The sequence below is a fragment of the Marmota flaviventris genome, chromosome 7 (genome assembly GCF_047511675.1).
Source record: "Marmota flaviventris isolate mMarFla1 chromosome 7, mMarFla1.hap1, whole genome shotgun sequence".
NCBI lineage: Eukaryota > Metazoa > Chordata > Mammalia > Rodentia > Sciuridae > Marmota > Marmota flaviventris.
The window spans coordinates 119,675,630-119,693,077 of record NC_092504.1 but is presented as its reverse complement, the minus strand read 5'-3'; the positions used below and the strand labels follow the sequence as shown (position 1 = coordinate 119,693,077).

Genomic DNA, 17,448 nt, shown 5'->3' with positions numbered 1-17,448 from the left:
GTGGTGGGACTTTTACACCTAATCATTTAAGATAGTTTTTCAATATCACTTTTGACAATTCCAACCAATACTGTCAAATATAAATATATGCCAAGAAATTAAAATATAGCTCCCTAAACTGCAAATAAAACATAGTTGCAGAATTCTTGCTACTTTATAAATTCTTTATCTTTCTTTATAATACTCCTTATAATTGCTACTCATAAATTTTCTGTGTTAATTTATCTACTAAGCAGAAATTTACTTTGTTGGACTGCTTGCATTTCATTGAAATACTGTGCCTATCCTTCATGGACTGCTGTGTATCACGTACTTCACCACAGGATGTATCTCTCACACCAAAGGACTTATACTCAGGTATGACACACAGGACACCAAACCCTGAATTCTCCTTTCCTGTGACTCTGGCAGAAACTAGTAATTATTCATGGTATGTTCTTGGTAGGTACTACCAAGTGAGTAGTTGGCTCTCAAACAGAAGCCTGAGTTCTATAATTGTCCAAAATTTTGGTTCACTTTTGAATTTATTGAAGACTCATCCATTTTCTTCCAGCAAAAGTGGCCCCATATGGGTTAGATAATTATGTTAGCTTTGGAGACTCAAAGAAACATAAGAAGTCCTGAAGTGTCAGCATCGAATGGAGGAAACAAGTACAAAGACCACTACAATGCTAGAAGAATGTAAGTACAAATGAAAGAGGTCACGGAGGCCACCCATCCAAAGCATGCTGATGTGTTGATGGTGGGGCAGTGTTAGAGTAGGTGGAGGTATAATTAAAGCCTTCCCAGGGGAATCCTGAAAACCAAGCAGAAGTTGGTCAAGTAAAAGGGATGGGGGTTACAGAGAAAGCAGAAGGATAAGTATGTGTGTATGTATGTTGGCTAGCAAATGGAATTTATAGGTAAAGGAGGTAGCATATGAGAGATTATAGCACTTTTAAAGAAGTGTAAGTTGTTCAGTACAACTGGGCCATATTTTGCAAGGGATGAAGTTGGGGAAGGATGCAGATAGATTGTGAAGGAAGCTGCATGACATATAGTTGGGAAGGCTAAAAGTAACCACTAAATTTTTGAGCAGAATTTTTTAAGCCTCCAACTTAGGAAGTATCCCAACTTATAAGTTGTTTAAATAAAACTAGTGATTTTATATGGTTTCCTACAGTGCTAAGTAGAATGTTCTCAGGATGATCCAGAAACTTAAAACAAGTGATCTGCTATTGAGTTGCAGATTAAATTTCTTCAAAAAATCTGGATCACAAATTATGTCATTTAATTTTTAAAAGGGATTGAATCAGAATCCATTATATATTGTTTTTTGGCATATAGCATAATTGAATAACTGTAATACAACTTAATGAAAATAAAAATGAGGGGTTGAGGGGGTAACTCAGTGGTAGAGTGTGTGCTTAGCATGTGGAAGGCTCTGGGTCTGATCCCGAACATTCACATGCATGCATAGATACACAAACACACACACCCCCCCACACACACACACACAAAGTGAATACATTATCAAAAGACTGCTTCAAAGAATGTTTTGGGAAAGGCAGTTAATTAAGAAGGTGCCGTGGGTTGAGTGACACTCTTTCCAACACAACTCCATATGTTGGAATCCTAACCCTCGGTACCTCAGAATGGGATCTTACTTGGAGACAGACTATTTACAGAGGTAATCTCACTAAAATGAAGTTACAATGAAATCCTCATCTAACATAACTGTTGTCCTTATAAAACAGGGTCAGAGACAAAGGGAGAATGCCATGGGAAGACTAGAGTTAAGGCTGCCACAAGCCAAAGACCTAACTGGAAGCCAGCAGAGAAAACTGGAACAGATTTTTCCCTGTACCTCCATAGGAAGCTGTCCTATAGATACCTTCATCTCAGATTTTCAGTCTCAGAACTGAGAGGCAACACATTTCTGTTTTTAAGCTACCCAGTGTATGGTACTTTGGTATGGAAGCCTAAGGAGATTAATGCAAGTACAGCTGCAGGGGAAGTTATTACTGAGGATTTGCCTGTCAACTAAAAGCAGTAACAGTCTGTATTAGAGCTTCAATCTTAGAGTAAATTCTATAAAAAGCATTATTTGCTCAACTAACAGTATTGATACATGAGATGAGACAAAAACATTACATCAAATTTATGAAACGGCTAAGTAAACCAGAGTTACATTAAAAAAATTCACTATTCGTAGGAAATGTTAAAATACTTAGGGGTAAGAGGCTAAGAAGTATGGAACGTACCCTGAGCAGATTCAGTAAAAATATTCTGTGTATTAGGGGTGTGTGTATATACAGGGAGACTAATGAGAGGATGACAGAGGGAGGGAGGAAGGGAGAAAACCCATAATAAAAGCAGCAGGGGTTGGGGGATGTTATTAATAGTGAATCTGGATAAACAATGTGTTATATTTGCAAGTTTTTATAAATTTGAAATTTTTATTAAAATATATAAAAAAGAACTTATTTAAAAATAATGTCTACGGTTAATGTTTGAAATAAATTATTTTAGGAGGGTATAGGTATATAAGCAAAAAACTCAAAATATCAAATGAAAGAAAGAACAAAAGATAAAAAGAGAGAAGAAAAGAAATTCAAGAACTGATCTAACAATTTGAGAGATAAATGTTCATATAAAATAAAAATTGGATACTATAATCATGTCATTTAATTGAACATATTTAATGTTATAGAAATAATGAAAACTAAATTTACCTTTGCTTAAAAATAAGGATCAGAATATCTACCTAGTACAGAAAAATATTCTAACACTTTTTGGAATAACTGTTAATGTTAAGTAAAAAGGCCTATCTTTTATATTCATACACAAAACTCATTGTTTCCTAGCATTACAAGTACTATGATATCCATCCTAAAGTTTCTTCATCTTCTAATGATAATTCTAGAATATAGAGTGAAAGGAAACAGTTCAACCATCTTAAAAAATAATAATAATAATAAAAAAGTCATGGTGGAAAAGCATGTGGCAATCCACTTCCTTTTTTCTTTTTCTTGGGGTGGGGAGAGTGGGGGAGGTCACTCTCTGGTTACTCATTCAAGGAAATTTGCCAGTATACACAAAATTCTTTGCTAGAAAAAAAATCTGTTGGATATATACCAGTTACCGGCAAATCAAACAGACATAAATACCACAGTAAGCAGTCATTTATTGGGTAACCCTGTGCAGAGCTGCATGAAAGCATCCAGAACAGAACAAAACTCACAGAAGAGATGCTGCTTTTCAGAAATAGTGCTGCTGCAGGTGACATGGCCCGGGGCCAGCAACAAAGGCAGGGGAGGATTGGAAGCAACTTCTTTCTTCTCAGCCCCACAGAGTACTACCACTGAAAGCATTGGTGGCAACGAGGTACAAGCAAGGGTTCCTCTGTGAATTAAACTTCCAGTCTCATATTGTGAGCCCGCTGGTCTCACTTCTAGTCTCCAGCCATTAGCATTAGCTCCTGGCAGAAATGGTGACTTCCAGCTGGAATTGGCAGCACACTCCTGTGATAATTTACATGAAGATTAAAAATGAAAAAGCAAAGAGTGGACTTCCTAGTCCTCTCCTTTTTCATTGTAAAAAAGTATTTGTCCTTCTACCCTCTCCTTTTCTTACTTTTAACTTCTAAAGAACTTTACATGCTCTCATCAAGCACTGTTAACTACAAATGGGGTTTTGTTTATTTCCCTGAATGTCAGTATATGAAGGTATTTCGAGGATTTTTTAAAATGTTGAAATTAAGAAATTATGAAAAACTGAACTTGAATAAGATCAGCCAGCTGTAAAATAACAGTCCAAGTAATAATCTGGGAAGAATATCCAAATTCCAGTCATAGTCTTTGGAGTGAGTTTTTAATGAATGTGTTTTAAGACTATCATGCCCTGTTTAAGAAAGGCTTAACCAAAGTGGGGCAGTCAACGTGGAGGCAAGGGAAGCCTAGAAAGTAAACGTGACAGTGTGTCCTCAATGGCCCTAGAAAACAGGGTGCACCACCACATAAATATGAATGTTCTGATTTACGTAGCAGATATTGTATGAGTGTACTAGAAACAGAAGCTTCAGGCTAACAAGGCCATTATGTTCCTCTGGAGTTTGTAGCCAGGCACAGGGCACACACATGTACTCCGAGCCACTCAGGAGACTAAGGCAGAAGGATGGTGTAAGCCTAGGAGTTCAGGGCCAGCCTGGCAACATAGTGAGAACCTCCAACTCAAAAAAAAAAAAAAAAAAAGTCCTTGGAATTTACATGTCATTTCACAAGGGCAGAGAGCTTGTCTGTTTTATGGCCTTTATATTCCCAGAACCTAAGAGTGTAAACACTGAAAAAACACGGCTTAATGAATTAAGATTATCCAATGCTCCCTTGTATTCTAAATCAATGTTACTATAAAGTGATTTTTTGCTTACATTTGGATCCCCACACAGTTTGGCTTAGAGAGAAACTGCGGGTGAGAAAGAAGAAATGATTCCTTAACAGTTAAATTCCTCATGCTAAATCATTTTGATGCCACTTCCAAGTTTGTTTTTTGCAAGATAACAAAAATATTCATCAACAAATTGGTACATGAAAATAATCAAGTTTCAGGTGTAAAAAAAGTTGCCACTGTCAGACTGCTATGCGATTTTTTTGGTTTTTATGGATTTTACACTTACACCTCTTATATTGAAAATGCTGAGTTTGAAGACATTAACACATTCATTCACTTGTTTGCCTAATCTATAATACACTGAATAGTTTCAAAAGACTATACCAAAATTACCTAGAAAATAAAATCAGGACAAGGTTAAAATTTCTTCTGGTTCTTATTAGAGAATGCCCTACAAGGAATACGGTCAAAACACTGCTTTTAAAGTTATTGAAGTAACTGTTCTCTGTGCAATTATGCCATCAACTTGACAAAGGTCATTTATTTCAATGTCTCCTCACTTTAGGAACTTAATTGTCCCCCTTTTAAATTCTATTTTAAATTTATATCAAAACATTTAATATATCAAATCTATTCAAAGCTATTAAAATTATATCAAAACTATAAAAGAAACAGATTCAACTGTGAATATGCCATTTGTGCTTTGGTCTTTGAACATTTTACATTTCCATCAGCAGTGTAGGAAAATGTCTCCTTTCCTACCACCTCATCAAGAGTATTTAGGTAAATTTTTGAAATTTTGCCAGTCTAAAAGGTAAAGATGTGATTTTAATATATTTTATATTTCCTTTATTATGAGTGAAGTTGTATATTTTTTCTATAATTAAAGAATGGTGACATTTATTTTCAGTGAATTAGTGAACTGTTGCCCCTATTTCTGATAGATTGTTGGGTTTATTTATTTACAAATTTTAGGAGTTCTTCATAAATAAAGTATACTATATGAATGTTCTGATTTACGTACATTTTTCCTAAATTTTAAATTCTAAATATTTTTAAATTGGTTTGTCATTTATCTTTTGACTTTCCTTTTGATACGTTTTCCCAAGTTACTTATTCATATGTAATCTAAAAGATCAGTCCTTTCTTCAATGACTTTTAGATTTTGAATAATAGTTGGGAAAGCTTTTCTACTCCCAGATTATACAAAAAGTCACTAAGGCGGTGTTCTAGCATTTGTTGAACTTTTTCACATTTAGGTATTTAATCACTTAGTTGCTAGTATGAAAAACAGACCTAAGGCTATTTTTTCTATATGGCTAACCAATACTATTTATTATAAGTCCATCTTTTTCTTTACTGTTTTGAATGTAGGGTGGATTTTTATCTCTATTTTCCCTGATCAAGACTTTATTCACTAGGATAGTATAGGATAGGTACTCAATAAATATTTGTTGAATAAGTGAATTAATGTACTTCAGGAAATTCTAATGCAAATTGTTTTCTGTGCACCACATTGCTGTGAAGGATATAGTTTACACTGGAAACCAGGATTCTGTACATACAAAGCAAGCACAGAGGTCTACTGGGTAAGGAGAATAACAGCCAATAATTCACATGGATACAAAATCAGATTGAGAATGGATTGGTGGAAAGGCCATAGGATACAGGGGCATTTCTCAAAGATTTCAAGGAAGATGAGTTTTTGAGAAAGGCTGTTTCAGGTTTTTGAATTATTTTGTTTTTTTGAGGGAGCAGTAGTAGGAAGGATACAGTTATGAGTGTTAGGATATCGTTTTGTTAAAAGAGGAGTAGGGCAGGCTTATACTGCAATGAGAAGGAATAAATGCGGCAGGCACTGTTGTGCTTAAGAGAAGCATGTGGAGTAACTCTGACTAGAAGCAAGAAGCACAGCCATGATGGTTACTGCATCAGCAAGAGGAAGAAAGCTGGCATCCCCCACACTTCTGGTGCTATCATTGAGGTTGGAAACTATGGGCAGAGCAATCGTTATCATACAACCCTTTCAATTATATAGATGAAATATACATGGATATAATGGATATAATAGAATTTTATGTGTTTCTTTCCAAATTTTAAAAATGTTTTCATTGGGGTTGTGTATGGAGCTCAGTGATAAAATGCTTGCCTAACACTGCAAAAAAAAAAAAAAAAGGTTTTGTTACTATTTAATGTAGATATTTTAAGGAATATTAAGTGATAATATGGTAGGAAGATGTAGAAATTACTCCAGAATAAACAATGGATTTGAATATTTTTTAATCATGAATAAAAAGGGAGATCAATGGCACAGAGGAAGAGGATTGTGGGGAGAGGAGGAGGAACAGGAAAAGGGAGGAACTGCAGACAGAACTGGCCAAATTATGCTATGTACATATAAATATGCCACAGTAAATTCCACCTTTAGGTATACCTATAAAGCACCAATTAAAAAATAAATAGAATGTAAACCAGAAGAATAGAGGAAGAGGAACAGGGAGAAGGAGAAGTGGGAGAAAAAGAGGACACACTAGGAACTGAAATGGAGCAAATTACATTCCATGCATGTATGATTATGTCAAAATGAACTCTGCTATTACATATAACCATAATGCATTAATAAAAATATAAAAAAAATTTCATTTCACTTATACAGTGCACAATAATGTGTCACTAAACAAAACTATGGTTTATATCTCATTTATTCAAAACTCAGATTTCAAGTGTTCAGAGAACCCAGAATAAAACCAAATTCAAAGCAACCAAAGGTTAGGAGGAAAACAAGTACTACGTTTATGAACTTCAATGGTGAGGCAGGGCCATGTCTCAGGCTTGTAAACTTGCCATGTATGTACAAAGTAACATGAAAGAGAAGGTGGAAACCCCAGACAGAGAAAAGTGACAGCTTACACAGAAGCTGACTCTGAATACTGACAAAAAGCTAAAAGTAAGCAGAGGAACGTGGGTCATTTTAGCTGAAGACAAAAAATTCTATGCATCTCGATAACTTTTCAAGGCACCATAGGAAACACATGAATTAACATACAACTATGAGTGTCCAGAAATTGAGTGTCAGAATGTAAGCTGAGAATTCTCCGTGCAATACATTTCATAAAAAGACTCATTTAAAGGGAAATGGTGAGCCAGGGGTGGTGGGCACACTTGTAAGCCCAGAAACGTAGCCTATGGAACTTTCAATATATGATTATTATCCTGTAATTTATGGGGTAGATGATACTGAATGTCTGAGACACTCTTCTATTCATTTTAGAATATTCCCATCAAAGTAAAAGTAGTAAACAAAGTTAACAGGTACTTTTCCTCCTTTCTTCTCTTAAATTCTTTTTTTGGGGGGGTGGTGCTGGGGATTGAACCCAGGGCCTGGTGCATGCAAGGCAAGTACTCTACCAATTGAGCTATATCCCCAGCCCTCTTCTCTTAAATTCTCTAGTAGTTTTATATGTGATATTATATAAAGCAGTACATATAAAACTACAGTGAGTATATAGATGTAATATGTATGAAAATAACAATACAAAGTTAGGGGAGGGGTGGAGCTGAATCAGAGCAAAGTCACTATATTTTACTGGAACTAAGTTAATATTAATCTAAAGTAGACTGTGATAATTTAGGATTCATATTGTAGTCCTAGGAGCCATCATGAAGAAAACAGTTAAAAAAAGTTTTAAGTAAAATAATTTATAGACCAGAAATATACACTTAATACAAAAGAAGGAGGAATAAACAGAAAGACTCAATACTAAAAAAATAACTAGCAAAATGGAACACGTGAATCTGACCATATCAATGGTAGCATTAAATGTGGATGGAGTAAACATTTCATCAAATAGCAGAGAATACCAGTCTGGATACATAACATAATTTAACAATATGCTGTTTACAAAAGACACACTTCAGCTGTAAAGCCAAAATACACTGAAAATAAAAGAATGGAGCAAAGAATACGATTCAAACAGTAACCATAAAGACGAGAGTAGCTCCATAACATCTGGCAACACAGACAATGAAATCAACAGGAAAAAAAGGAAACAGTTTATAACAAAAAATTTATTCACTAGAAAAACAGGTCAATTATGAGCATATATTTCACTATGGTTGGTTGAAAAATGACACCCTCCAAAATTAGGAAGTCATCAGGTTATAATACCTGGAACCTGTAAATGTGACCTTATATGGGAAAGGGGACTTTGCAATGTGTTTAGCTGTGGATCTTAAGATTGTAAGATTCTCCTGGATAATCAGGAAGGACCCTAAATGTAATCACAAGTATCCTTATAAGATGGGAGCTGGCAGGAGGGGGAGATATAGATTTGACTAGAAAGAAGAGAGTGTGAAGTCAGAAGCAGGTATTTGCTAGAGGGAATATGACACTGATTACAGATTTCTAGCCTCTGGAACAATGATGAATAAATTTCTGTTGTTGTAAGCCACCGAATATTAGTGGTCATTTGTTACAAAAACCACAGGGAACAAATACACACACTTAATACAGAGCCCAAAATTATATAAAACAAAAAATGACATAATTGACAATACTTGGAGACTCCAATATCCCATTAGCAAAAATGGATGAAATTAAACAGAAAATTGGCAAAGATATAGAAGTTCCTAAACACAATAAACCAACTTGATTAACTGACATTCATAAAAGAGTCAATAATATCAGTGTACCCATTCTTTTTAAGAGCATATGGAGAATTTTCCAATCTAAACCATATGGTAGGTCATATAACATGTCTCAGGACATTTTAAACAACCAAAACTCATACAGGGTAGATTCTTCAATCACAATGAAATTGAAAATAGAAATAAAAACAAAGAAATTTGGAAAATTCCCAAATATCTGGAAACTAAGCAAAATATATCTAAATAATGATTAGTCAAAAAACAGAATCACAAGAAATAACAGAAAACATTCTAAGGTGAATGAAAGCCATAAAACAATATTCAAATAAAAATATTAGATAAATTAAAATAATAATAAAGCATATTATGAACAATTTCATATTAGTAAACTAGACAACTTAGACTATACAAACAAATTCCAAAAGAGACACAAATTACTAAAACTGATTCAAGAAAAAGAGAAAATCTGGCCAGTCATGGTGGCACTCGCTTGTCATTCCAGCAGCTCTGAGGCAGGAGGATAGAAAGTTCAAAGCCAGCCTCAGCAAAAGCGAGGCGCTAAGCAATTCAGTGAGACCCTGTCTCTAAATAAAATATAAAAAAGGGCTGGGGATGTGGCTCAGTGGTTTAGGGCTTGTGAGTTCAATCTCTGGTAAAGAAGAAGAAGGAAAACGAAAGAAGGAGAAAGAAAGAAGGAGAAAGAAGAAGGAGGAGGAGGAGGAGGAGGAGGAGGAGGAGGAGGAGGAGGAGGAAAGAAAAAAGAAAGAAAGAAGAAGAAGGAGGAGGAGGAGGGAGGAGGAGGAAGAAGGAAGAAGGAAGAAGAAGAGGAGGAGGAGGGAGAGGGGAGGAGAAGAAGGAGGGGGAGGGGGAGGAGGAGGAGGGAAAATCTGAATAGACATACAATAATTAAAGAAATTGAATTGGTAGGGCTGGAGATGTGGCTCAAGCAGTAGCGTGCTCGCCTGGCATGCGCAGGGCGCTGGGTTCGATCCTCAGCACCATATAAAAATAAAATAAAGATGTTGTGTCCACCAAAAATTGAAAAATAAATATTAAAACATTCTCTCTCTCTTCTCTCTTTCTCTCTTCTCTCTCTCTCTTTGAAAGAAAGAAAGAGAGAGAGAGAGAGAGAGAGAGAGAGAGAGAGAGAAAGAAAGAAAGAAAGAAAGAAATTGAATTGGTAATCTGAGGTCTTCTCACAAAGAAAAGTCCATGCCCAAAGAGTGTTGATGATAAATTCCACCAAATATTAAGAATAATGTCAACTGTTCACAAATTCTCTCAGAAAGAAGAGGAAGAGGAAACATTGCTTTATCTCATCCTCTAAAACCAGTTTTACTCTGACAATAAAGTCAAAGACATCACAAGAAAAGAAAACTACATACCAAGATACCTCATGAATACAGATGCAAAAATCCTCAAAGTAACAATTCTTCAGGAAAATAGTAACAACAAAAAAATCTAGAAGGTATCAAAATAATTATACCATCCAAGTGTGATATGCTCAAGGAATGCAAGCTTGGTTTAACATCCAAAAACCAGTCAAAGGTTGAATTGCGTCCCCCATAAAATTCATATTTTTAGGTCCTTAATCCAATATAACTGGGGTGCTTATAAAAAGAGAATTTGGGCACACAGACTAACATGCATAGAGGCAAGATGATGTAAGACAACACAAGGAGAACACAGCCAAGAGATTCTGGAACAGATCCTTCCTTCACAGCCTCCAGAAGGAACCAACCCTGCTGAACCTTGATTTTGGAATTGCAGCCTCCAAAACTATAAGACAGTAAATTTCGACTGCTACAGCAGCCCTAGAAAATTACTAACTATCTCAGTACAATTTGAAAAGTCCTTCCTTTCCCCTCACATGGGTAATACCAGCTCTATAATAGATAAAGTTACTTTATATGTCCTGGTCAATTTGTAGATTTTTAAAATTCACTTCCCTTAGTCTGTTACTTCTAAATTGTCCTAATTATTATAGCATTACAATAATTCTTGATATCTGATAAAGCAAGTCCCTCTGAAACTTATTATTGTTCTTAGGATTTTGGCTCTGTTGGCCCTCTCCTTCAGAATCAGTTTGTCATGTTCTGTCAAAACAAAACACACCTGATGATACTTGGATTTGTTTTTATGTTGAATTTATAAATATCTTTAGGGAGAATTAACAATCTATCAACATGTTACATCTTTTTTTCCACTTATTTAGGCATCCTCCTGTTTTAAACTAAATATTGCACAGCAAATTAAACGTCAGGACCAAACAATAGTCATTTTCTATGTTTTTCAAACTGCATACACTTCTGCCCACATTCCCCAGGGATTCAGACCTGACTACTGCACTGGGGGAGGGAAAGGGGACAGAAGGGTGAGATCCCTGGTTGAGAAATTCAGTTACCCACTGCAGCACCACGGCTATCTACATTCTTTATATCATCATTAATGTGGAAAATGGAAAGGAAACTAGAAAAGGAACAATATGAAAAAAAAAAAAAAAGCATGTTAACTTCTGGCAATTCAAGTCTAAGAAAGAGAAAATGTGTTGCCTGGAAGAAAGGTTTTTAAATGCCATTTACCCACACTTTTTCATTAGGGATACATGATTCTTAGTCTCAACTGTGGTATTATCACTTGAGAATTGTGCACTTCTATTCAAAAGTAAAAGTTATAAAAGACTGACCTAATTCATTCTGAGACATAATATCTATGAAGGCTTAAGCTGAATAGATTTAATTTTAACAATGGATAGGAAAAATAATACTATAATACTATAAAAAGATCACATCCATTTTAATTTGTCCATATATCCTCTGATGATAATGGAAAGGAGATAACACACTCATTTTATTTTACTTTACTTTCTCCATCAAGTGACTGTGTCACCATAATGCAAGAGAGAAGACAAAAGCGACAGAAGATACAGGAAAGTAATGGGATTCTAAGTGGTAACCTCGGGAAGATCACTCCCTTCCTGGGTTCCTGCTACCCCCAGCTGTGAGAAGCTCTCTATTTCAACAGGCATCTAAAAGGAGGTAATATCCAAAGAGTAGCCATATCATCCATCTTATTCATCGAGTCTAATAGTGCTGAGTCATGGAAAGGTGCACAGTAAATGAATTAGTGTTGTTATAATTTGAATAAATTATGTATATTTTGACTAAAACAAAATGCTCCACTTTGAAAACTTTAGCAATAGTCCTATTGCTCAGTGTGATTTTTTTGGTCTCTTACTTAAAACTTCAGGGTTATAAGAGGCAATTTAATACAGGTCCATAACACTGACATTATATCATCAGAGATAACTGATGAGCATTCTGAACTCATACATGTTTATATTACTTTAAAGTATTAAAGTCTGTTTCTTATTTATATTTCTAAAGTAGTATTTGGAATAAAGATGTCTCCCCACCCCCATTCAGATAACACAGACCAATCTCAGGAATATCATTAAAACTGCCTTGATTTTACTCTGACTTCAACTGTTCAGAACAAAGAGAATATATTTATTTGTTTGAAAGACTAATCAAACTTAGGTAAGTTTTCCTTCTAAAATACGTAAGATTGTATTTTCTGTTCATGGGTGCATCACTTAACCAATTTGTCAATGCTACATTTAGAACTTCATTTACAGAAAGCTCTGGGGATGAAAACAGTTAGGTAAGATGGTAGTTATGTACCTCTAATACAAATTGAAAATGTAACACTACTAGTTCATCCACGGAATCATGCTCCTAAAAATGTCCTATCACCTTGAATTAATATTTAGGCAACCAAACACTTTTAAAAGATATGCTGAGTATCTTAAATTGTGTCAGTTAATTAATTCTGTGCTTCCTTTCTACCAGCCAAGTGTTGTGCAATCTGTTATTATTCACTGTCCTATAGATCATCTGTTCTTAGTGCTGGTTTGTTCCAGGAAGAGAGACAGCTGCAACACTATATCCCTGTTCAACCTGAGGACCATCTGACTTTAATTGTAACACACAGCTTGATGTGGCTCTGGCTATGAGAAGCCAAAGTATCGTCTGTAATAATCTGGAAAAGCAGAAACCTGCCAACAGAGGGCTGAAAACAGGGACTTGTGCTGTCTGGCTGCCTGACGGGCTGCAGGAAATATGATTAATGAGTAAGGTATAATGATATCAGGAACCCGATTAGCACCACAAAAAGGTCACAGATCAAAGTAGTATGCATTTCATGAGCTACAATCATTGCATAAAATCTGTGGAACTGAAGAGGGAAAGCAAAAAGAAGAGGGAGATAAAACCCTTATGTGATAACATGCTAACAGATACATAAAATAACAATTTAGTCACTGATAGAAAGTTAATAGGAAATTATAAAATGCATCAATATGAACTGTACTGTGGGAAAGCTTTGTTCATCATAAGTGAATAACAAATATTTTTGAATGATTAAATTCTTTCATGAAGACACACACATATATAAAATTGATACCTTTCCTAATTATGAATGCAAATGATCAGAGATATAAATATACAATTCCAAACTACAAATGCATTTGATTTGCAGTGAATTTAATCAGTTCTGTTTCAGAATGCAAGTTAATTTGGAACCTAAAGTATAAAGGCATCTATGAAACTTCCTGGAATAAAAATCTCTGGCAAAATTAGGTAAGTAAACAATAATGAGTGACAATAAACAGGTAGTTCATTTCATAGAATACTATTTTGTATATAATTTCAAAGTCATGTCTGAGTTTAGAGCATGGGTAGCCAAAACCCAAATCTGATTGGAAAACAATTGGGTAAGCTGCAGTTGTTTCCTTGATGCCTCGAGAAACCTGTTTCAAAAAGACCTGGGTTTTCCGAGTTGAGGGCAGTGGAGCAGAGGGGGGTGATACTGTCAGGAAAGTGGCTTACCTCAATTTACACAATTAAATTTTAATTGTCAAAAGGCCGATGAAAATTTTTAAATGTAACTCATTCAAATGTTTCTGCTTTTCAGATTTTTTTAAGTGAAGCAAACACACCACCAAATCTTGTTGTACTTTTTATAATACTAATCATGGTAATGATTAATAGAGTTAGTTCTCTTGAGACTTAAACTTTCATTTTATTTAATTTTTTTAGATGTGCTGGGGATCAAAACCAGGGCTTCATGCATGTTATGCTAGCTTCCAATCACTGAGCTACATTCCCAGTCGGAGACCTAGAATTTTAAACTGTATTTTAATAATAAGACAATCAATATGTTTTTTTAAATATTCTCAAGAATGGGGAGGATACTTTCTTTTTTCATACATTATTATGTAAACATTATTTTATGTCTAATATATATATTTTTGCCATGCTAGGGACTGAGCCCAGGGCTACATGAATATTAATTTAATGCTCTACCACTGAGCTACATCTCTGGTCCCCTAAGACTTTTTTTTTTTTAATGCTGATTCAAAAGATACCATTAAAAAATGAAAAGATAAGCCATAAACTAGTAGAAAAATATTTGCAAAACCTATTTTGGATATAGGACTATGATGGAGAACATATAAAGATCTCTTATAATTTAATAATAAAAGGAAACAGTCCAATTTAAAGGCAAGAGATCTGAACAGATAATTTACCAAAGAACATATATGACTCGCAAATAAGCCTATAAAAAAAGACCAATATTATTAATCATTAGAGTTGTATAAATAAAGTAACAATGAGATAGCTATTAGAATGACTAAAATAAATAAGGCTAACAATACGAAGTCTTGGGAAGGACTTTGGAAAACCTAGACCTTCGTACATTGCTGGTGGGAATACAAAATCGTATATAAAGTGAACATATTCTTATCATATAACCTAGGAATTTCACTCCACCAGAAATAAAAACAGATACTGATGCTAAGATTTATATGCAAACACTCACAATACCCCACACTGAGAAAAAAAAAAGTCCATTAACAGTAAAAAGAGAAACAAAATGTGATATGAGGTTCAAAATGTGGTACAATGGAGTACCATGCAGCAATAGAAGGAAAGGAACTACTGCTTTATGAACTAAGGTGGATGAATCTCAAAAACATTGTGATAAGAGAAACAAGCCAGGCACAAAAGGGAATGTTGTATGATGCAATTAATATAAAATTCCTAGAAAAGCAAAGCAAAACTATAGAGAAAATCAATGGTTACCTGGGCTAGGAGTGGGAGCAGAGGCTGACTACAAAGTAGCACAACAAAACTTGTGGTCTGAGTGTTCTAAAGCTGGATAGTAGTGATGGATACACAACTGCAGGAATGTATTAAATTGGAATAAATAATACCTTTTAAAAGTTGAGTTTTATGGCATGAAAATTATATCTCAATAAATCTATTTTACCATGTATGTATGTCAAAAGATACTCTACTCTCATATATACCTAAAAATAACAACAATAAATCTATTTTAAAAGAACAACCACTAGGGGCTGGGGCTATAGTTCAGTGGCAGAGTGATGCCTAGCACATGTGAGGCACTGGGTTGGATCCTCAGCACCACATAAAAATGATCAAATACAATAAAGGCTTGCTGCCTATCTATAACTACAATTTTTTTTCTAAAGAGAGAACAACTACTAAAAGAAAAAAAGGTCATAATATAAATACATCTTCTTTTCACTTGTATATGCCTCTGGGAGAGGCACACAACCATAGGCAACTGTCACATTTAAAAGTTTGGTATATCCTTCTATATCTTTCAGAGTTAAATGCTGTCTTGGGTTCTCAATTAATTATAATAACTTAGACTCTTCCAAACAGTTTATGATAAAAGGAAAACGCTATGTGCCTCAAAATAGGATACACAGATACTATCCAACCAATATCAAAAAACATCTTACTGGTGTATACACAATAATATTATGTACTATTTTATGAGCATCTACTATATAACATAGAATGTTCTAGGTACATACAAAATTACGATTTACATACAAAATTACAATCTTATAATTTTGAAATTACAAATGAGGAAATTATGGCTCAGAGGTGAAACTGCCCAGGGTACTATAATAAAAAATATGATTCATAACTGGGAAATCCGGCCTAACTACAAAGCCTATTTTCTTTCCACACCCCCCTGCATAACTTCCAATATATATAAAATGTGAAATTTCAATAATAATGGAATTATAATTAAGATATGGAAGGTAAAAATGAAATTGTTGGTGTATAAAAGGTAAGGAATGCCACCTAGAAAGCCAAAATACAATAATTTCTTTGCTTGATTATAAATGAAAAGTCATCATACTTCCTCATAAACAATACAGAATCCATATAACACAGGAAATTAAAAAGGACACTGAAGAGGTATAACCTCTTGAAGAGGTATAACCTCTTGAAGAGGTATAACCACACTGAGTACAATGCTTTTAAGTTTTTAAGTTTCCATATTCTAAGTATAATGTGAAGATTTCCTTCAACACGTAGATACAGAATATAATTTGAAAATGTTGTTTCTGTCACCAAAATGTTCAATAGCCTTCCAACGGGCACACAAAATTTCATGGCTTTCTTGGTAAGAGAAATCCATATTTGAAAAAGCCAATAATTCTAGTTTCACTTATAATTTTAAACTGTCATATGTAAATGAAAGTAACCTAATTCTGCATAAAGGAATTAAAAAACCACCATACCTTTCAATCCAACAAAATTTTATAAATGTATATGGCGGTTAGTGAACCTTTATGCCATTTTCAGTTATCCCTATCAACTACAGCTTTGTACAGAAGAGCAAAGGTTAATGATTATTCACCAACACCTGAGAGATTCTTTGAGAATAGGCTCATGACAGAGTAGATGATTACTATCTTACCAATCTGTTTATGCGAACAAACTCTTCTGAGGTTTTGGCCCAAGGCGGAAGTTCGACATCAGACACTACTGTCCCATCATCCATCACTCCAAGATTATAATTATTGAAGTTGACAAACATCTCAGGGAGATAATAAAATTCAGGAATCAACTCCTATATAAAAAAAGACAATGTTATAAAATGTAGGATACTGACTAGATATTCATTTACTATTGTGAAGAAGAACAAAATAAATATAGAATGTTTTTTTTTTAATACAGACAGATCCTATCCAAGCAAATTTGAATAACATCTTCCTAGTCTATATCCATGTTATATGGCTTATAAACTCAAAAATTCTTAAATCCAACATATGAGTAATAACTGAAGTTTTATAAGATATAAAGAGAGATAACTATGCTGTAACATCAACCTAAACCAGGTTTTTAATAAAATACATAGAATTTTTGCCAGAAAATGCTACTACCTAAGTCTCCTCATCTACCAAAAAGATAATTTATTACATTTTTACCATGCTTTAAGTATACTTTCTTCAAATTTCAAAACATTCAAATTTAGTTTTAAAATACTGTGATAAAAATGAAAATTTATAATTAGTCTAGAAAACCACCTACAAAAGAAAGTGAA

At 34.4% G+C, this 17,448-nt stretch overlaps 1 protein-coding gene across 5 annotated transcripts in view; it reads right to left on the bottom strand.

Moving 5' to 3' along the window:
* Window positions 1-17,448, bottom strand: part of Lrba (LPS responsive beige-like anchor protein) — a 701,372-nt gene that overhangs the window by 122,449 nt on the left and 561,475 nt on the right. For all 5 annotated transcript variants that reach the window (XM_071614622.1, XM_071614623.1, XM_071614624.1 and 2 more), the window contains one exon: window positions 16,822-16,974. In XM_071614622.1, the coding sequence (XP_071470723.1) occupies window positions 16,822-16,974 (153 nt within the window). The remainder of the gene's footprint in view (window positions 1-16,821; window positions 16,975-17,448) is intronic.